The 22,481-nt window shown below is 40.9% G+C and overlaps 1 protein-coding gene across 1 annotated transcript in view; it reads left to right on the top strand.

Annotated features, from left to right (window-relative positions):
- Nucleotides 1-22,246, top strand: part of HGFAC (HGF activator) — a 62,020-nt gene extending 39,774 nt beyond the window's left edge. The window contains exons 8-14 of the mRNA XM_075930824.1: nucleotides 1,717-1,891; nucleotides 5,635-5,720; nucleotides 7,359-7,599; nucleotides 14,882-15,021; nucleotides 16,771-16,911; nucleotides 17,907-18,055; nucleotides 21,899-22,246. Of these exons, the coding sequence (XP_075786939.1) occupies nucleotides 1,717-1,891; nucleotides 5,635-5,720; nucleotides 7,359-7,599; nucleotides 14,882-15,021; nucleotides 16,771-16,911; nucleotides 17,907-18,055; nucleotides 21,899-22,069 (1,103 nt within the window). The 3' untranslated portion in view covers nucleotides 22,070-22,246. The remainder of the gene's footprint in view (nucleotides 1-1,716; nucleotides 1,892-5,634; nucleotides 5,721-7,358; nucleotides 7,600-14,881; nucleotides 15,022-16,770; nucleotides 16,912-17,906; nucleotides 18,056-21,898) is intronic.
- The last annotated feature ends 235 nt before the right edge of the window (nucleotides 22,247-22,481 follow it).

Below are 22,481 nucleotides of genomic sequence, written 5' to 3'. Positions count from 1 at the left end.
TCTGGGCTTGCAGAGCTGCCAGCCAGCAGTGACTACAAATAACTCACACTTCGCTACCCAGCACCTGCTGTGGATGCAGACCATGGGAAATCTAACCTGAAAGAGTCTGACAGGCAGCAGCCTTTTGGCTCCAGATTGAGTACGTAGCCTATATAAATGACCAGGAATTCCAGGAATTATCCATGCAACAGTTTGGACCATCTGTTGCTACCTCAACAGTCCTGCTTCCTGTACTTGAACTCCCATCTTTGACTTCAGTTTGATATGGACCTTGCTTCCTGACCTGGACTTTAATTCTTGGTAACCACGTTAGCCTGGAATTAGATTACGAATTTCTCTGCTAATCTCAGCCTGAAGTTTGACTCTGTTTTGACCCTGGATCATAAATGCCCTTCCCTAGGATCTTGACAAAGACGTTAAGAACCGGCCACATCAAAATCCCATGCCCAAATCCTTTGAAATTCTGATCTGAGTTTTGTGCCTGGTGCCCACTTTTAATTTTGAGGTCTACCCTTCACTGATGATTAGAGGGATAATTGCCATTACCATAAACTTCTATGTTACCAGCACTGTTCTCCAGTTCCTGTCTTGCTACATTCCACCAATATCAAGGGAGCATTAGTAGATACCTGGTAAGTTTGACTGCCAATGTGGTATGCAGTGGTTGATGTACCAGTGGTTAAATAGTTTGTGATGTTATATCTTTAAATCTCTTATGCCTGATAAAATAGACCCTGGTTTCCTGTTCTATCAGGGGCAAAGATTCTTCCTAAAACTTGGGGGAGGGGGGTCATGAGGCCCCACATGCTACATTGCCCTACCCCCACCCTTCCCCCGAGGCCCAGCCTTCCAGCCAAGCTGGAAGCAGGAGCTGAGCCAAGGAGCCTGGGCCTGAGAACAGTCCTCTGCTTCTGCTCCCACCCCTGTGACCCATTGCCCTGGGTAGATGGAGGGTCTGCAGCACCCCATAGCTGCTTGTGCATTTCTTAACCTGACCTGGTTCTGGCTTCCAGCCTGGCTCAGGTGCAAGATTTTGGGTGGAAGAGGAGAGACAGCAGGGGCAGGTCTGTAGCAAAAAGTGGCCAGGACAAAAGTGGGTGGGCCATAGCCTTTTGCCCCCTCCTCTTCTTCCTCCCTCCCCCGTACCCTTGTGTTCATCTTTGTGCATAAAAATGTCCCTGTATGAACACTTGGATGTGCACTGAAAGATTCTAACAGCTGCACATGTAGGTGGTAGAAGGCACATGTGCCAACCTAATTGGACAAATGACCATAATGAAGGTGACAGAAAAATGGTTTTGAATGGTTTGGAGCAATTGTTAGTACTTGGAAAGCATATGTATGTTTGGGTGTGCTGAGCTACTGAGAGGATGCCAGGTTTTCAAGTCTCTAAAAATCAGGTACTTTAAATGTTTGATTATGCATTCTTTGCTGCACCTTTCTGATGAAAGATTTTTATTTATGGTTTCCCCTAGCCCTCTCCTGCGTTGCACCTTGTGTATTCATTTGTACATGTATAAAATGAGTGTCACGCGCTGTTTATTTGATTTGGTGGTTTTGAATATCCACTTTGTATAGCAGAAATAATTATGCAAAGTGCAAGGCCCATTGACTTCTAATTCACAGAAATATCAGTTAGCATCCTAGTGATGAAATAAGCATTTCTTTAGCACTGAATTTACCTAAATTCTGATCAGCATCTTGTGTTTTGTCCAGTCCCCAACCAACTATGTTATAAAGGCAATGGTACTGAGTACAGAGGGGTTGTGAAAAAAACTGTTTCTGGATACACTTGCGTGCCCTGGAATTCAGATTTGCTTTACCAAGAGCTTCACGTTGACAGCGTTGAAAAAGCTGTACAGATGGGCTTGGGACCCTACTCTTACTGCAGGTGAGCACTTCTTGCACATTCAGTGTTTGTAAATCAAAGTGTATGTTGAACATAGCAGTGGCTTTGGAAGAGCGGTATGCATTCAGCTGCTATCTTTTGTGGCAGTAACACTGGGTAGCTTCAGAGAGTCAATTCAGAACATGAAATCACAAACTCATTTGGAGCAGCTTAGTAGGACCTACATTTAGAAAGTGTAGGATCTTGCAGCTGAACTAAATGGGGCCACCAATAAATGTCTAGACTTGAGGGAATGTTGGAAAGTTCTGGGCCTTTTAGCGCTTTCATCTCTGGGACCTTTTCCACAGGAGTCCCAAATAATGAAAACATACCTCCTAGAGTCACTCCCGTGATCTGTAGTTAACTTCCTCCAATGCCTGACTGTGATGCTGAATGTTCTGGCAATTGTCCTCTTCAGGTTGATGTTGCACCCTTTCTCTATCTTTAATGGACTATCAGCACTCTTAGCAGTCATTGTAGCTATGGAGATAAGAGAGGGTCCACCCAGGATTAGAGACTCTGTAAAAATGAGTGTCAGACCTGTGTGGAGAATGGATGTTCTATTTCTCAACGGATTTAAGAGACTTCAAAATTTGGCTTCATTCTGAACTAGAAGGAAAATTAAAGTGAAATTTTTCACAAAGGAAAATTCTGGGGGGAAGAGACAAACTCAGGTTAAAGGAAACAAAATTAAACATTTCACAGTTGACTTTTAAAAATGTTTGTACTGTAATACAAACCAACAAATTACATTATATATATATATATATATATATATATATATATACACACAAACCAGAAATTACATTATTTCAAAACAAAACAAAAATTCATTCTAAAAAATTTAAAATGGGATGTTTTGACGGTATCCAAACTTTTCCCATTTTCTTCTGAAATGAAATTTGAATTGAAATCAGCACACTTTCAGGTAGTGTATTGGTTTCAATGGAACTGCATATTCTGGAGGAATATGGTCCCATAAGTTTCTATGACTAGTCAGAACATGTGTTGCAAATGGGCCTTAGGAATTCTGCCTCCTTGTGCCTTTTCACAACAGCCACCTTTCTCCATACTTCATAACCAAAAGAGAGAAACAAACAATTTATGTCCATTTTAGGGCAAACAGTGAGGATGGGCAAATAACAGACATTCAGGGATTTGGCTCAGATGTTTATCCAGCTGTTGTTTGATTTTTTTGTTTTGTTTGGAAATCAGGCTATTTATCTGCAGAATTTTTCATTACATTTCCCATAGTCCATGGTTTATTTGGAAATATTATGAGAGCATCTTTTCTCAAAGTACAGTAATTCCTCATTTAACACTACAGATATGTTTCAGAAAATGATCGTGTTAAGTGAAAACATGTTATGCGGAGTCAATTTTCCTGCTGAAAATAATGGAAAAGATGGGGGTTGTGTTTCAAGCGGTGGTGTCTGTTGGGACCAGGACATAAGGTTGGGGGAGAAAGAGGACTGGGTTACAGCAGGGAAGGGAGGTGTTTGGCTCTGGGGAAGGAAAGGGGAGGAGAGGGGAGGGGGATTGGGTTGGGAGTATGCCCCTGTGATGGGTCTGCTGAGACCCGCACTGCGTCCGGCAGGGGGGGGGGGGTCGCCGGGGAATGGCGCAGCAAATGGCGAACCCTCCACTGCTTTGCAGGGAGGCTGGAGAAGCCCCGCGCAGCCACCGGCGACGGACCAGCTGGGGAAACCCAGCCGACTGGCCTGCAAGTGGGGGCAGAGGAGAGAGGGCAAAGTGGGGAGTCAGCGGAGAACGGCGAGTCCGGCGACGGGGAGTCAGCAGGGAACGGTGTAGCGAGTGGCAAACCCTCCACCGCTTAGCAGGGAAGCCGGGGAAGCCCCGCACAGCCACCAGCAATGGGCCAGCTGGGGAAATCCTGTTATTCCAGGGATGGTTGTGTAATTCAAGAAACGTTCCCTAAAAAAAAAATTGTGCTATCGTGAAAACGTGTTAAGCAGGCACGTGTTAAATGAGGAATTACTGTAGCTCTTCTTTTTCAGGAAGCCAGTAAGTGCAGAGACCCATACATTAATAAATAATATATGTGTCTCCAAAGAGTGTTTGTTCTAGATCTTCAAAGAGTGTTTATTCTTTTATCCAAATTTGTTTGATCTCCACAGCTGGGTCCAGAAACAACAAAGCATTTAAGCAAATACCTGAAAATATCCCTGTTCTGCACATGCTTAAGTGCTTTGCTTGATTGGAGTCCAGCTCAGGACTCCAATTTAATGCAAAGGGTTTAAACGTGCTAAACTTTAAGCATGTGCTTAGGCACTTTGCTGAATCTAGGTCCTGTCAGTCTGGTCCCTTTGAGAACAGTATTTACTTAAATATTTAAAACGCAAGAAAAAATCATATATCTGTGTAGGAGTTTGTGTGATCATGTCCTGTCTAATGCAGAGAACCACCCAGTAAAGCTCCTTCTTCCACTTTTTTTTGCTAGATTGTTTTAATTTTTAGGTGGATCTCTCCAATACACTGTGCAATTCCACAGAAATCTTATTGTTCAAATATTCTAATTTAGAAACATAGTTGGCGGTAGATGACTCAGCCCATACTGCTACTTCTGTTCTGAGAATTTAAAAAGTGTTTTAGTCTTTGAAGAGTAGCAGGCAGATTCAGAAAGCTACTGAAGACTCTTAAAAAGAATGTGTGAGGATTAGGATAAGTCATATTCAAATTAGGTTCCCTGTTTACCTGAAGCCCAGTATTATCTTGTCATTGTGACTAGTTATAGGGAAGATCTTTTTGAGGCTTTGAAAGCTACCATTATATTATGGAATGAGTAAATCAGGCATATTTCTAGTTCTTTCTGCAGCACTGACAAAGATAATTCTGATTCTCAGAGAAGCATATTGGAACCAATCAATTGCAGTTAGTTTCTTTAAGCAAATAATATTCATTATTCTCTAGTGAAATCTTGAATATTTCCTTTAATCTACTTTTTAAGTGTGCTTGATTTACCTTAAAAATATTTACTGTGTTTGCATTTACTCAGAGAGTGAGATAGCTAAAGGATGAAATTATGTTTTCATTTACACTGTTGTAAATCTGGAGCAACTCCATTGTGCCCAATTAGCTACTCAGTCTAGATTAATGATGATGACATTTGGAACTGAGTTCATCCCATCTTTGTCTTGCTTTAAAGAATATAATAGACACTTACTTTGAGGTAATGTGAGTGTAGGTTGTCAGCAGATTGTCTAATGGGCTGAATACTGACTAGTTGCTTTAAATTTTTAAATGCGAACTATTTTTGCTACTGACTTGCTATATGTTCTTAAGCAAGTCACTTAACCCATCTGGGTCTGTGTTTCTCCACCTATAAAATGTGGGTAAATAATGCATAACTCACATGCAGACTTGATCCTGTAAAGTGCAGAACATTCTGGACCCAGTCCAGCAAAGCAATTAAAATCAAAGACAGTTAGGAGCCTAGGAGCTTTTAATAAACCCACTAGGCAACTATCTGCATCCTTAAAATCTGCCCCTCAAGCACATGCTTAACCTCAAGCAATGAGTAGCCCTATTGAAGTGAATGGGACAAATCACAATCTTTAAAGTTAAGCACATGCTTAAATACTTTGCTGGATCAATTCCAGACTGCTCAGCACATCGCAGAATCAATCCTAGGAATGGCACAAGAGTAAGTACATGAATGTTGTTGGTCAAGTACTAAATATTGTTATTGATACTGCTTTTAATTTACTCTCCCCAAACTTTATTAGAAATCCGGATAATGATGAGAAGCCCTGGTGTTACATCATGAAGGACAATACTTTGTCTTGGGAATATTGTAACATTGAATCTTGTGGTAGGTAAATGTTAGGTCACGTGATCTGATAACAGCTTTTCATTTTTCACTTTAGTGTAACCCAGTGAAAACTCTTTCTAGTATACTTGAACCTCCTTAATGAGGCAACCCTAGGAAATAAGGTTTGCTCGATTAAAGATTTTGCTGGTCCGGGAGGGCATGAAGGAGGTGATGGTAGGGCACTCACTTGGTGCTGTGCATCCCTCTCTGCTCTCAGACACCACTCTCACCACTATGGTTATGTCTAGACTTCAGGCTTTTTGTGCAAAAAGCTTTTGTCGGAAGAGATCTTTCGCAAAAACTTCTTGTGCAAGAGTACATCTACACATCGAAAAAGCATTGCACTTTTGTGAAAGAGAGCATCCAGACTGCCTGGACGCTATCTCACAAGTAAGCAGTGATTGCTATGGACAGAATGGCCACCAGGACACCTGTGCTTTTTCCTCTTCCTTCTTCTTGCATTTAAAACTCCTCTTCCCAGTCTACACATGCCTTTTTGCGCAAGAGCTCTTGTGCAAAAAGGCATTCTTCCCGTAAACTGAGGATTACCAATTGCGCAAAAGCCCCTCTGATCTTTCGATTTACTTGTGCAAAAATGTGCTTGAGGTGTGGACACTCTGTGAGTTTTTGTGCAAAAACTCTGTAGTGTAGACATAGCCTATGGGAACAGTGGGGAAAAGTGTCCAGCAGAGCACATCTCTGCACTGCCATTCCCCAGAGCTGCTTCCTCCTTCACCTGCCAGGCTCCATACCATGAATGTTCCCGAATTAGGAACACCCAGAATACGGAGATTATGGTGTATCAGTGGAACTTTTTCATTTGTTAAGCCACATTTTAGGTTTCATTTGCATTTCTGAAGGTTCTGATGGTCTCAGATGGGTGGGTACATTTATTCTCTCTGCTACTGTAATGCTCAATGTGTTTGCTTGGAAGAAAAATTACATTATTCATAGATAGTTGTGCAACCATAGTTTTTATTACACAGTGATCACAGCATAAAACTGTCCTTGCCAGGCGCTCATCTGAGTAAGACTTCATAACTTAATGGTGCTATTGGTGCACCATCCTTCAGTCCTAATCCTTACTCATGTGAGCAGTCCCATATAGAGAAATAGGGCTCTTTGTCTGAGTGAAGATTGCTTGTGTCAGTCAAGATAGCAGAATCAGGCTCTCAGTGGGCAATTCTCTATATTCACTGATACTTAATTTAGCGGTTTAAACTAAAAATGGATGTCACATTCTAAATTGATTTTAAAAACTAGGAACTAAAATGTTTCCTTAAATTCACATTTAATCCCCACGATTGTTAATAAGAGTTATTAAAATTGAGTTATCTGAACCTATAAAGTGACCATTTATTCTTCATCAATTATACTCTTTTTTTCTAACTCTCTGATCTTCAATGCTAAACTTGATATCTGGAAAATTAAGGCATGATGTTTCTGCTTCATGTATCATCAGCAATCTCTCCAGTAATAATAAGCCTGGAATCACAGGGTAGGTCCCAATTCTGCTATTTAACTGTATGGAATTCAATGAGATTTGGGCACTACTTCCTTGGGGTTCCAAGGAGATTCCAGTTTTAGAAATTGTAAATTTATGTAGTCTGATACTCATCACACCATTTTTTGTCTCAGACAGCAGGAAAAGGACACCAGTATTCCCAGATAATGTGGATACTTTTGCAGTTGTCAAAAGAGCATGTGGCAGAAGACACAAAAAACGACGTTTCATCAGACCTAGGATTATTGGCGGCTCTGCCTCTTTACCAGGCTCTCACCCCTGGCTAGCAGCCATATATATTGGAAATAACTTCTGTGCTGGCAGTCTTGTTCATCCTTGTTGGGTAGTGTCAGCAGCACACTGCTTTGCTAACAGGTAAATTCAAATTCTTTAATAATATCACAGTTCATAATTATAGCTAGAGAGCCCATTATGTCTCAGTTTCCTCAAATGTTTCTGAGACATAGAAGACTTACATAGAAAACATAAAAAAGAGATCACAGCGTTGGAATGCTCCCATTTCAGAGGTGGAATGCAGGAGCTCTTTAAGAGTACACAGCAACGAGACACAAGAAATGAAAAGGAAGCTTAATGATGAGAGTGGACAGAAGAAATAATCATGAACATATTGTTATGTACACATTGTACATGGTATGTTGTAGGTCAGGCTTTGTACCAAATATGGACTAGGTCCACAGCTTTCCTATCAAAGATATACATAAGATCCTTTAGCTAGCATATTCTCAGGTAGATCTGTTAAATGCTAAGATAAGATATTTTTACAAACTACGCCACTTTGTGACTGAACAGTATAATACAGTTTAGCATTCCGCTACATCTTCTCTTTTATGTTCTACATTCCTACCATTTACAAAATGAACACTATTATGATATCTTTAAGTGCCTTTGAATAATACATGTTTTCTAATTACAAAACCTGAACATGTAACGATTTGGTCATTATTACGACCGTCACAGGTTAGTTTCAAACTTTGAATCTTCTTGTTTTGCATCTGCCAGCTGTAGAGTTTTCTTTGTTGATTGTTCTTTTGGGGGAACAAACTGTACATGTTGATTTTCTGTTGAACTTTCTTCTGTTTCCTGTGATCTGGGTAATTAATTCTTTTTCTATATGATAGTTGGAGTTACACATCCTTTTTCTCCACCCAGTTGACAGAACACTATCGCCAGGCTGTAACCCTCACAGCTATCTGAGTGTAGTCTATTGTCAAAGTGTTCCTAAGCTCTCTGCCTTTTTTGTTATCTGGTTGCTCTCTTCGGGTGCGTCTACACTGGGCCACTTATTCCGGAAAATCAGCCGCTTTTCCGGAATAAGCTGCGAGCTGTCTACACTGGCCCTTGAATTTCCGGAAAAGCAACGATGCTCTACTGTACAAATTCAGCCGCTATTCTGGAAACTGTACGCTGCTCCCGCTCGGGCATAAGTCCTTTTTCCGGAAAAGCTTTTCCGGAAAAGGGCCAGTGTAGACAGCTTTTCCGGAAAAACTGAAAACAGAATAGTATTCCGTTTTAAGCATTTCCGGAAAATCATGCCAGTGTAGACGTAGCCTTCATGTCTGCCACTTTGGAGATGTATTATTTTCCAAAGCTGGAACAGTAGTTCTGAGCTGTCTTTCCCTGAGGTGTTGTGGTGAACTATATCCAGTATCTACTCTCAATGCTAATCGGTAGTTCAGGAGAGCAAGAAGGAATGGAGTTTTCTGGCTGTCTATTTAGCTCCCTAGCTTCTCCATTCACTTGTGGGTAGTCTAGGCTGCTAGTATCATTATCAAAATCATATTTTGTTCAGAATTATTTAACTTACATTGTAGTGAATTATGACCCATTGTCCATAACTAGTTGTTCTAGAATAGTGAAATGAGCAAAAATGCATTGCAGTTTCTTAATAACACTGAAGCATGTTATGTTTTTCAAATACTTAATTTCTATATACCTGGAAAACTAGTCCACTATGATCAAATAATTATATTGTATGAATTTACATAAATCTGCAGCTAGTATCTTCCAAGGTCTGTCTGGGAGAGGGTTTTATTCTGTGGTTCAGGATTGTCTTGTAAGGTTATTTGTACTAGATCTCTTTTCAATGGTCCAATATTATCAAATCCTGCATTGAGTTCCTTCACCTTTTTCACTATGCCACATTACCAGTCTTTGGTCACATGCACTCTAAATGCAAAGCTTTTGTCTTTGTAAATGGTTTCTTTGGTAAATTGGCCCGTGTAGGTCAGGATACCTTCAGTGCTAATTAGAACGGTGTCTAGTGTCTTTAGCTCTGGGAACCACTGATTTTGTGAGTGCCTTACGGAATGACTGTGATGTCTGTTCCTGAATCAATTTTAAAGTAAATAGTTTTTCCGTGAATACCCAGTTTGTTTCCAGGCAAGCAATAGTCATCACACATGATAGATAACAGAAACAGTGGCTCTCGATTGTCTGTATCGTTTGTCAACTCCCCGAGTGTCTTGGGATGGCAAACAACTACAAAATGGCCATACTTTATACATTAGGTACGTCTTGCACTTTTGGTTGGACATACATCATCTCTTGAGGTACGACTTTTTTCACATCTTGTGCACTTAGGCTTTGGTGTTTGCCTGGAATTTGTCCTATTTTTTAGCCTGAGTGGTCTTATAATAATGACTTTTAGTTGACATGCTGAATTTCTTTAGTACTTCTAAGCTAGTTTCAGGTTTCCAGCCTTTTTTTGTTTTGCTGCTTTACTAGTTCTGTTTGTTTTTCTGTCTGATTAGCCATACTTAGGGTCACGTTGTTTTTAATTGTAGCGCCTCTGAAAGTTTTTTTTATCTGCTAACCAGCCTGTCTGTGATATTTTTGTGTTTTGCAATTCCAAAATCACAGGTTTCGGCCAATACAGAGAATTCTTATAAAACATTTCACATTTTCTCTTAGTCTTTAAATCTCCAAATAAAATTGCACTTGGTTAGAATTTAAGTCAATTTTTTTCGGTGCAATCATTGCCCATTCATAAATCACATTTCTCTGAGGTATAAAGTATGCATCAAACATAGCCAGAACTCTTTCATAGTCATCTCTGTGATTGTCTTGAGTAAACTCAAAGGACATAAAGATATGCTGTGTCTGCTTCTTCATAGCATAAATTAAAGAGTACACCTGAATATCTCGTTTCCTTTTGGAGTTGGCGGCAATGCAAAATCTTGCATCTGTTTTGAAGATGTGTTGAAATTGAAGTTCTCTGGGACACTGAGGAGTGGCATGTGGAGGAGATCCTGTTCTTCCATTTGCAATCTTTGTTGCTCTTTTTCTTCTACTTTGTTTCCCACTGACATTAGTTTACTTTTGATACCATGTAACAAGCACCTTTTACACTGAAAGTTGCAGGTCAGGCTCTGAATCAGATGTGGACAGGCTACAGAGACTTTATGTCAGAAAGATACACACCAGATGTGTTCATTTATAAGTCTTTAATGTACACCAAGACTTATCTGTTATATGCTCAGATAAGCTACCTTGTGTCTGAACAGTATAATACAATTTCGTATTCCACTACACTTACAGCGAGGATTATTATTTATTTAACATTTATATTCTGCTCATGCCTAGAGAGCAACCATATTTGGCACCATTTGTGCAACTTAATGTACAATAAGAGATGGTTCCTGATCCAAAGAGCAGTAGATCCACATTTGCTCGAAAGACTGAAAAAATTGAGTTTTTAGATCTTTATCTGATAGCAAAATTAGAAAGTTTATAGGACTGAGATAGTAAAGTTGCTATCAACCCGTTCTAGAGGTAAAAGGCCTAGGGCTATTTTTTCTTCAGACACTCCATAACTATGGTCAGGTAGGCAAATGTTTATTCTTTGACATCAGTAGGATGATGATGAAATAAATTGGATACAAGGAAAAACAGGACAACAAATCAGAAAGTAAAAACTGGGAGAAAAGTTAAATAAAGGAACAATTTTTGAGAATAAATCTCCAGGTAAAATTGCACTTGTCTGGAATTTTAGTCAATACATTTTATTTTAGAATTCTAATCTATAATTGAACAGTCTGAAATAACTGAATATCCACAATCACAGTTTAGGATATTCAGAATGTGTTGTTAGGAGCTGTTGTAGGGAGGCAGTGTTGGTCTAATACAACAGTGGGCAATAACTGACCTGCAGGTCAGATGCGGTTTGACAGGGTAAGCTTTTGGTGGGCTGCCGCTGCTGTATTTATCTGCAGTTCTGTAGGTACAGGCACTTGCAGCTCCCATTGGCTATGGATCACCGTTCTCTGCCAATAGGAGCTGTGGGAAGCAGTGTTCTGGTTTGTGTTGTTTTCCATAGTTCCCATTGACCAGGAACAGCAATCCGCAGTCAATGGGCACTGTTAGCCTCCATACCTGCGAAGGTGCAGGTAAATAAAGCTGTGGTGGCCTGCCTGGGGCTAACCATGGTGAACTGCCTTCTGCCTATTGCTCATCCCTGGGCTTTGTCTATACTACAAGCTTTGCTGGAAGAGGCAATGCAAATGAAGTGCAGATTAGCATTTTCTCGCACTTCATTTGCATATTCTCTTCCAATCTGTTTTTGTGCAAGCGGTTTTTGCACAAAAATAAGCAGTGTGGACGTTTCCTTTTTGCACAAAACCCCCTTTTTGTGCAAGATCCTTATGCCAGAAGGCCCAAGCTATATTGCAGCTAAATCACAGACTACCTTTATGATAACTGATTAGTCATCCATCTTCTCTGTACCTTAATCCTCCCGTCCATAAAAAATGATAATATATACTAGTATTTGTAAGAGGCTCTGAAGCCTTCAGAGGCAACATACTAAAAAAGTACAAAAGATGCTTTTATTATTCCTGATGAATAGAAAAGGCTAGATTTTCAGAAGTAGGTTCTTGTAATTCATGTGCTGAAGCTAACCAATAATTTGTGTCCCTATTCTCCCACTCTTACCCCTTACTTATTGCTTAATTAGTCTTACTGAAATTGATGGGTGTATTTGAAGTATAAGAATGTGTAAAATGAGCACCTGCACACACAAGTATTTACTTGGGTGGGCAAAAAACTAGCTTTGCATGGGCACATGAATTTTTCCCTTCTTCAGTTCTTTGGCTAGATGTTAATAAACACATTGTAGATGAAATTAGATGCCTATTGTAATGTTTAATGTTTAGCTGAAAATGGTCAAAACAGCTGAGTAAGCAATTATTTTATATAATAAATCAACTTTGAATGCCATTAAATAGAATAGTGAGGAGTTTGGAAAATATCCTAAAGGAATGAATGGCCAACTGTTATTGAATTTGACTGGAATTTGGGTAGCTAATTTCCTTTTGAAATTTCTGATTGTATTAAGTATGGAAAACATTAAATATCAGATGCACCCCCTTCATTCTGAATCATCCATTTGCCATCCAAGCAGGGTACTGTTTTTGAAGGTAAAGCTCATCACATCAATTGAGAAAAGTGTTCCTTTGCTTAGTGAGGAAGCCAGGAGTAACAAAAATCCCTGCACCAGAATAAATATGCAGATAGCCTCTGCAGCTAAAAATATCATCCTGAATGTTGTGGTGAAGCATGTGGGTCTTCAGCCACAATGCATTTGTTTTCCAAATGTTGTGAAATAGCTACTAACTTTGGCAGCTATTCAAGACATTTCCGCCCACTTCCAGCTGGTCGCTTGGTACATGCAGATTTTCAATAGTTTCTCTATCATATTCTGCACCTTTATGGATGGTTAGCACATCTGAGATTACTGGCCAGTTTGTTCAGCTGTTCTCCGCTAGGTGACATTAGATACCTGTACAGCTCCATTTTTGAAGGACAACCCTCTCTTTTGTTTCTTCTGGATGTATAAAATAGCTGGATACATATAAGCCATAGCATGCCAGTTTAGAAGCAATAAGATATATTTTAGATATTTGTCCAGGAAGTGGTGAGCCTCCAATTTGCTTTGAGGATCACAAAATTCACAGAAGGGCATACCGATTAGGTTCCTTTTGGGAAAGAGTAACAAGAAAATAATTTTCCCTGCCTTCCCTATTCTTTGGACTATCCCGTTATCTTGTTGCATCTTTTTTACTCTTAAAAAATGCTTCCTGATCTTCCTTCTTACACCTCACATACTGTAACTGTTAAACTACAGCAGTTTTCACCGTATACTTGAGTTTACCAATCTGACCCTGGACTCTCTCCCGGTTCAGTATTCAGAACTGGGTGAGAAAGCATCATACATCTATTTCTGGGAGGCAAAGGCTATGAACATGGGGATAGGGTAGATGTGACACTACTGGATGACTACTTGTTCACATTGCATGACAGTAGGCATACTGCATGCTTCAGTTGTATAATGAAGTGTTTTGAGTAATACAATATTGGCTAAATTTACTGCTGACTTTTGCATGTGCAATTCCAATGGCGTTTACAGCAATAGTGATTTTTAACTTCATTGCTTTCAACATCAGAGTAGCTAGTATGCTTCCAATCACTTCCTAATAATTAGGGCCCTACCAAATTCACAGTCATGAAAAATGTGTCATGGCCTGTGAAATCCGATTTCCTCCATCATCCCCACACCCAGCATCAGTTGCCTCATTAGGAAGGCTGGATAAGGGACACCCTGAAGGCAGGGAGGTGGGGTGGTTAAGGCATTGGCCTGTGCCCTAGGGATGTGGAGCTCAAGCCCCACCCACCCTGACATCATTGTAGGGGAGGGGTAGCACTGGAAGCAACCTGACCTGGGGTCCCACTATGCACCAGAGTCCAGTTGCTATTCCTAGGGTGGACAGGGATGGAATTTCCTTTACTTTGCAGGTTAAAATACACGGCACTGTGTAAAATCCATTGGAATTGCACATGCAAAAGTCAACAGTACATTTAGCCAGCATTGTTTACAACATCAGAGAATCTGTGTTTCTCAAAACACTTCATTATGCAACCCAAGCATATAATATGCGTACTGTCAGAGCTGTGTCAGACCCACCTCCAGATCCCACAGCTGCTGGCTGGGATCCCAGTTCTGGAGGAAGTGAGGGTTGCTATTAGCCACCTATCTAGGCAGGGCTGACTGAGAGTCTTTGACCTGGTGGGAGGCTGCTAGGTAAACCCCGACATATGGTAACCCACAACCCTCACTTCTGTGTTGCTGCTAGTGGTGGTGTTGGCTTTAGAGGTGGGTAACCAGGTAGCAGACGCTGCTCTTCAGATGCCCAGCTCTGAAGGCAGTGCCCCTGCCAGCAGTAGCACAGAAAAAAGAGTGGCAATCCCTCCCCACAACAGCCTTGTGACCCCGCTGCCCATGATTCCCTTTTGGGTCTGGATCCCCATGTAAACACATGAAACTATGAAATTGACTTTTTAAAATTCTATGACTGAAATTGATCAAAACGGACTGTGAATTTAGTATGACCTTACTGATCCCTCTTGAATTACTATCCCATGCTCTTCAAAGTTTGAATGTAGAATACGAGCCCGATCCAACTCCCATTGGCTTTCTTCTATGGGCTTTAGTGACAGCTGGAGAGGTCCCTTATATACAAGGCTCTTGTATTACTGTTTTTTACATTTACTATTCAGTGTAGAATCACACTAACACATCTTTTTTTTCTTCTTCAGAAGGATAGCTTCTGGGCCCTACTAATTGTGTTTTCCTTTTATTTAGTCCACTGAAGTCCAGTATTAGAATTGTTCTGGGTCAGCATTTATTTAATATAACAACAGATGTAACACAAACATTTGAAATAGAGAAATACATTTTGTACCCAGAGTATTCAGTATTCGACCCAACTGAATATGATATTGGTGAGTATTTTAATTTTCTTTTTACCATTTTATTTCATGCAGGTAGAGTTCAGTCAGTTTGGCAAAAATATTTTGCATCACAATGCGTTACTGTGAGAAAACTAAGAAGTTCAATCTATTTAGTTTATCCTGAGAAGGTCAAGATGGTCTGTTCATAGTCTGTAAGCACCTGCACTGGAAGAAGATTTCTGATAGTTAAAGGGCTCCTAATTCTAGAAGATAAAGGAATAATGAGATCTGGTGTCTGGAAGCTGAAGTTAGAGAATGTCAGGCTAGGAATAAAGTGCAAATTATTAACTGGGAGGGTAGATAACCATGGGAACAATTATCCTAGGTGTTGGTGAATTCTGCCTTTCTTTAAATCAAGATCCAATATTTTTCTAAATATTGTGCTCAACCAGCAGTTATGGGCTTGAGGTACAAATTAGTTGTTGAATTTCTCTGGCCAGTGAGAGGATGATAATGGTCTCTTTTGGACTTAAAATCTATTAATCTGTGCATCTTTGTACACAAAATAGATAATTGCGTAATAGCTTATTTTCAGACCTATCAATTCAATTAAAAACTAAACTGCAAGTCATTAAAATGTATAAGTCAGATTAACAATAGAACAGGAAGGTCCTATTTTCATATTTAATAGTGTGGAGCCTGGAGATTCTTCATTAACAATCCAGTTACAAAAGCCCTTTGTGTTTGACGTTCTTTACAAAGCTGGCACATGGGACACCTTAGTGCAAGAATGGAATGGGTTCTTCCTCTCAAAGCTGGTGACCATTTTGTACTTGATACGGTATTAACAGCAGTACTCAGGAACCGAGCTGCCTAGTGTGATATATGAATCTGGAGAGATTAATGTGGATCCGAGACCTCATTCTGCTCACGTTGGTGTAAATCAAAAGCGATATGAGTGGAATTATGCCCATGCCCATGTCCTAATTCACAAAAGTGCTAAGCACTGACTTCAGCTGAAGTTGTGGGCATCTCAGCATCTCTGGAAACCTGGCCCTTTCTTTCCAAGGAAAAACAGTCCATTTTTTCTCTTTAATATCCATCTACTCCCCGCCCCCCCAGAAGTGCTATATTTAGTGGTGCTGCGGGGGCTGTTACACCTCCCGACTTGAAGTAGTAATTAGAAACACGAAATATATGGTTTTTATCATCCACGCTCCCTAATATAAAAATTGTTCCAGTACTCCTCCATTCCCCACCCCATAAGGAGGTTCAGGAAAATCTCTGTAACATAAAAGTAAACTCTTCTGCAGGAGAATAGTCAAACTTTGTCAGCCTTCAATTAGCTGTGAAATCAGCAGTTGTTGGGATAAGATTAGAACTGTATCTGAGATCATAGGCATTGACTTATCTTCTAGCTGGGAGGTGTCAACACCCCCCTTCATCCCAAATACCTGCTCTGCCTCTTCTCTCCCCTTTTCTGCCTCTTCTCTCCTTCTTCTCCCTCCTGAAGCATTCTGAACAGTGTGAAACAGCTGTTTCATGGTGGGCAGGAGGCACTGGGAGAGAAGGGGAGGAACTGGTCAGTGGGGCCATTAGCAGGCAGACGGTGCTGGGGGAAGGGAGTAGATGGTAGAGATTGGTTGCCAGAGGTGCAGAGCACTCACCAATTTTTCCACGGGGGTGCTCCAGCCCCAGAGCACCCACGGAGTCGACACCTATGCCTGAGATCTAATGCTACCAATCCAACTAAAAAGAAACAACCCTAATTTCACTACTGCTTTATTTTTTGTCCTACAGTTTTGATTAAGCTCAAAAAGAATAACCAGCGTTGTGCTCTCAAGACCCAGTTTGTTCATCCAATCTGCTTGCCAGAGAGCAACATGTCCTTTGCTGAGCAACACAAATGTCAGATTGCTGGATGGGGACACAGACTCGAGAGTGAGTTGAATGAGAAATGTGATGTGAGGAAAAAGAATTTGATCATAACCCAAGTCTGACGTTTCAGTGGTTCTCAAACACTGGTGTATAGATGGTGTGCTGAGCTTATGTAACTGCTTCCTGGAGGTGATTGTGAAATGCATGTCAGTCTTCAAGCTGTAATATTTCTGGCTAGTTGTGCCCCAATACAATTTGTAAATTTCCAGTAATATTTTTGTCTAATTAAGCTGAAAAAAAAATTCAAGTCCATCTCTGCACTATGGGCAGCAGCTTCATGGCTTTCTTTGATGGATAAACTCAATCTATGTTTGTATTTGCAGAGGACATTAAATGTGGAAGCTCAGCAAAGATGCTGTATTAGCATTTCTTAGCCTTTTTTATACCAGGGACTGCCTTTTTGCCTTTCTAAACTGTCAGTGAGAACTCAGGGATTGGCACTGGAACACAAAATGGTCATTCGGAAACATAGCATAGGAGGATAAAACTACACTGTAAATGGGCCAGGAGTGATTTGGGGCTGCAGAAGATGATGGGAGAATCAATGCTAATAAATGTAAAGTCATATACCCAATGTTGGATTGCAGATCAGCACAGATACAAACTGTGAGGGACCATAACTATGCAGCTACAGCCATTGTACCAAAGTGATTGATTGTCATTGCATCTCTCTCAGACTATCCTAATATTTCAAAAGACACCTGCTTTCTCAAGCTGTGCATGTAAACATGAAGGCACCCAAAGTCAAAGGCTTCTTTTGAAATATGTGGCTATTAATTTGTCACATAGCTAAGTACTCTGAATGCCAGAGGGAAGGTACGGAATCCTGTTTGAGAGGTTAGAAGACAGCATGGTCCACTGTAGTAAACATTACCTTCAGAAAAGGACCACAATATGATCGAGTTTGAGAACTATTTAGTGTTTTATGGTGCAGTGTGCTTCCCTGGTAATCTACTCCACAGCTAACAGGAATTAATTTTTTGACTTTTTTTTTAAAGATGCCTCCAACTATTCTAACATTTTGCAAGAAGCATTGGTTCCAATTGTTCAAGATAATAAGTGCAGAAGCCCAGAAGTTTATGGACATGAAGTTGATGAATACATGTTCTGTGCTGGTTACTTTGATAGCAAATCAGATGCCTGCCAGGTAATACTATAGGAGTGTGCGTGAGAGAAATTACAGTACTAAAAAATCATATTTATAATTTTTTCTTCTAGTTTGCATCTTATATTTTGTGTTCTCAAATTTTGGTTCTGGACGAGGTTACAGACTTGTTACTGAAACAGATTACAAACCTTTAATATTAAAAGGTTTATTAATACATAGATCATCAAAGTTTGTTTTAACTGGTTCATTTTGATAGAGCAGTGTCCTTTGGGACACTATTTTAGGTATGTCTATACAGCAAAGTTATTTCGAAATAACAGCTGTTATTTTGAAATAACTTTACCAGCGTCTACACAGCCAAACCGCTATTTTGAAATTAAATCAAAATAACGGCGGGCTTATTTTGAAATTGGTAAACCTCATTCCACGAGGAATAGTGCCAATTTCAACATTGCTATTTTGAAATAAGCACTGTGTAGATGCTTATTTCGAAATAGGGGGCCTCCAGCCCTTCCCAGGGTGCCCTGATGGCCACTCTGGGCACACAACCAAGAAAACTCCTCTCCCTCCCCCGCTTCCTGGAGCCCTTAAAGGGGTAGACTCTGGCCACAGTGCCTGTACCAGCTCCAAGCCTGCCAGCCCAGAGCCAACAGTCACTGCACCTGACCCAGTGACCCCAGCATGAGCCAGGCAGCCAGTGCCAGCCAGCCCTCCACCGCTCCCCAGGACCAGTCTGCCAGCTCTCAGGAGCCTGCCTGGTCCAGTGCAAAGATCAGGGACCTAATTCAGGTTTGGGGGGATGCCTCCAATGTCCATGATCTCCGCACTAAACAGAGGAACGCAACCGCCTACAGGTAGATGACTGCCAGCCTGGCCACCAAAGGACAGTCCGTGCCCCCCAGGTGGTCATCGACCCTGGGGCAGAGCTTGCTACCTCCTGCTGCCTCCCCAGCTACCGCTCCTCCTCCCACACCTTCTTCCTCTCCTGCTTCTTCCTCTCCACCCTCCCCACACCCACAGGGATGCCAAGGCCCCCGCACCAATGGTGCTGGGAGATAGTTGGGCCAGCGAGACCCCCAACCCTGAGCCCTAAGCTTCTTCTCCCCCTTTCTCCCCTTGCATCCCCCTGCTAGCTCCCTCCTCCCAGGTTTCCCCCTCCCTTCTCCCACCCTCCCTCCTCCCCTCTCACACCTTCTTTCCTCAGTGTCACCTCAGTTTCATTTCCCCCCACCCCAGTTTTGTTCAATAAAGAGGCTTTGTTGTAATGAACACGTCTTTTATTGTATAGCAGGAAGAGACGTTAGGGAGGGGTAAATGGAAGGATGTGAGGGAAGAATGAGGCACACGCCCCCAGTGGGGCATACCAGGGAGACTGTTACTGCCTGCAGAATGTGCTGCCAGGCTTGCAGGAACACGTCCAGGAGAAGCAGCAGAGCGCCCAGGGGCGGCTCCAGCTCTATGCTACAGACTTCTGTGGTGTCCTGAGTGAGGGCAACCAGAGCACGCAGAGAAAAAAATGCTTTGTTGTCCCTCAGCAAGGTAGGAAAGCAAGCAGGGGAACCTTAGAACCAGCTGTCCGGGTGAGGGGACAAGTCTCAGATAGCCTCAGGCAGCAGCCACGCAGGGTAACTCCTGACCTGATGCCCTGCCAGAACCGGTTCCGGCCGGCCTTAAATGCGATTCAGCATCCTATCAGTGTGGACACGCTATTTCGAAATAGCAAAATGCTATTTCGAAATGCATTTTGTGTCTAGACGCGTTATTTCGAAATAAGCTATTTCGAAATAATGCTGTAGTGTAGACATACCCTTAGAGAGCAGTTGATGACTTGTTTACCAGAGGTTTGGAACACTCAGAGCAACAAATATTGCTGCTATGCTGCATTCATGTATTTAAATCCTTATCAATAAATCAATCTCTCATTTTTCCTTGTTTGTTTTACAGACCAGATGTGGATATGGCCTAAGTAGAAACAGTAAAAGCTTCTAATTATTGCAACAACTAGTTAACACTCAATTTTTATATAAGAAGTGTTTTTTACCAGTGCTGCTAACAAGATTCAAGATTTTCTTTTCAGCCTTAAGTATAGAAATGTGTATAGTTTTATCTTTTCCTTCAAAAAAAAGCTGCTACTAGATGATGGCAAAGCTTGCATATATCATGATTTACCAAATTCACACTAGTATAGTGTCAAAGTAGGAATGAATTGTCCTTGTTTTCTGACACATTGAAAGTTTTCAGGTCCAAAGATCCTTGAGCGTTACAATTATTTTCATTCAGGGTCAAATTTTTAGATAACCAAAATTATAGTGCATATACAATTTGCAGGCATTGCCATGTAGAATTTCAAAATCACACATCTGGGTTTGTAAATTTTATTCAAACATAATCATGGGCATGTTCACACTAAAGGAGAAGGTCAACTTAAGATATGCAACTCCAGCTACTTTAATTACACCCTCTCTGCTCCATTCCTCCCCCAACGCTGTAATTACAGAATCATAGAACACTAGAACTGGAAGGGACCTTGAGAGATCATCATGTCCAGTCCCCTGCCCTTACATAGCAGGAGTTGATGTATCTTGAATCTCTGTCCACACAGTGGGAGGTTGATGGAGCAAACTCTCCCATTGGCTTCCCTTACTCTTTGTGAAGAGTAAGAATACCAATGCCAACAGGGGTTCCTTCTCAGCTCAAATTAGCAGGTCTTCACTAAATCAAACCCCAGAAAATTAACCGTGGCAGTGTTGATCTGGGTAGCGTAGACATAGTCTATGTGATTTGTGTACATGAATGTGTTTGAAGAAGAGGCCATTTTGAAAATTGTTTACCTGAGCCTGCTGCCGTTGACACTCATAGCACAATTTTCTGTTGTTTTCAATGGGAAGGGCATCAACCACTGGAGACTTAAGGCTGGGATTTCAAAATAATACATTGATGTATATTTTTGACAGTCCCACAGTACTCTTCCAATTGTTACAAGAAAAGATCCGTATCACCCTTCACAACTTTTACAACTCAGGTTTATATTTTAAAGGTGGGTCTGTCTTTCAGAGAAGCACAGATATTTACTAAATGGACATTATACGTTTATTGCTTTTTAAAATCAGCATTTATTTATCACACCCCACCATGCCATCTTGGTGCTTGTTGCATAGCTTAGTACAGGGGTGTCCAAACTTTTTTCAAAGAGGGCCAGATTTGATGAAGTGAACATGCGCGAGGGCCAATCATTTTGCCTGACATTCTTTGAACCATTAAAATTAAATGCAAATTAACTATTTTATGCAAAGTTTATTGCAAACGGCATACTTTTCATTTCGTCACATGGATGACAAATCTAAACAGGTGTTAAATCACTCTGCCTTTTATATCTGAAGGCCAGATGAAAAAAAAAATCCAGGAAGCTGAAATATGTCAGGAACATTGTAATGTACTTTACATATTATTGGTAATAAAGGTTGTCCGTCAACTTTTAAGTTCAAAAAATATGAACAGGAACATAACACCAAGTATATATGTTGTGTCAAATATATTTATAACTGATTTAGACCAACTGACATTAACTGAGATTTTACAATGTATTCATCTCAATACATATGGATTCGTTGGGGGCCATAAAAGATAGATATTGCCAAATTACCTGTGGGGCCGTATTAAACCGGAACACGGGCCGCAATTGGCCCGCGGACCGGACTTTGGACATGCCTGGCTTAGTACGACGAAAATATTTTCTATGCTAAATTTTTTGTATACAGTAGGGGAAACCAAATCTTTCATTCACTCAAATGGGTCACCTTTTGGGGCTTCCCTTGACTGATTGCATAAAAAATCGTAACAGGATTAGCAAGTTAAGATTAACTTTCTTTAATTTTAATACAGGGTGATTCCGGTGGACCTCTCTCCTGTGAAAAAAATCAAATATCTTACCTCTATGGAGTTATCAGCTGGGGAAAAGGATGCGGCAGAGTTAACAAACCAGGAGTTTATACCCGAGTGACCAAATATGTGGACTGGATAAATAATAGGCTAAACATACCAAAAAACAAATAGCAGAGCTTTCATGTGTTACTGTTGCCACACACAGTATGAACATTATTTCCTAGAGTAACCTATGTACTGTTAATAATTCTTAGCAGTTCTGAGCTGTAACATTACAATTGACCTGATGTAGTAAACTGTATCTCTTTGATCTCAAATAAAGGGCACTGGATGGCCCAAATAATGAGACACAGTGCCTTTCATGTCATTAGCTCAAATATATATCCCAAATTGGTATTTACCAAAACTCATTGCTCTCTGGGGCCTCCTTGATGCACTATACGAAATGCAAGGTGCTGGCTATCTGAGTGCTCCGGGGCTGAGGTATCCACGAAAAAATAAAAGTGGGTGCTTAGCACTTACCAGCAGCCCTTCTATCAACTCCTTCCTGTTCCTTCCAGTGCCTCCCTACCACCGGCAGCCA

Source organism: Pelodiscus sinensis, chromosome 5 (genome assembly GCF_049634645.1).
Source record: "Pelodiscus sinensis isolate JC-2024 chromosome 5, ASM4963464v1, whole genome shotgun sequence".
NCBI lineage: Eukaryota > Metazoa > Chordata > Testudines > Trionychidae > Pelodiscus > Pelodiscus sinensis.
This window is presented reverse-complemented; position numbering and strand designations above follow the sequence as displayed.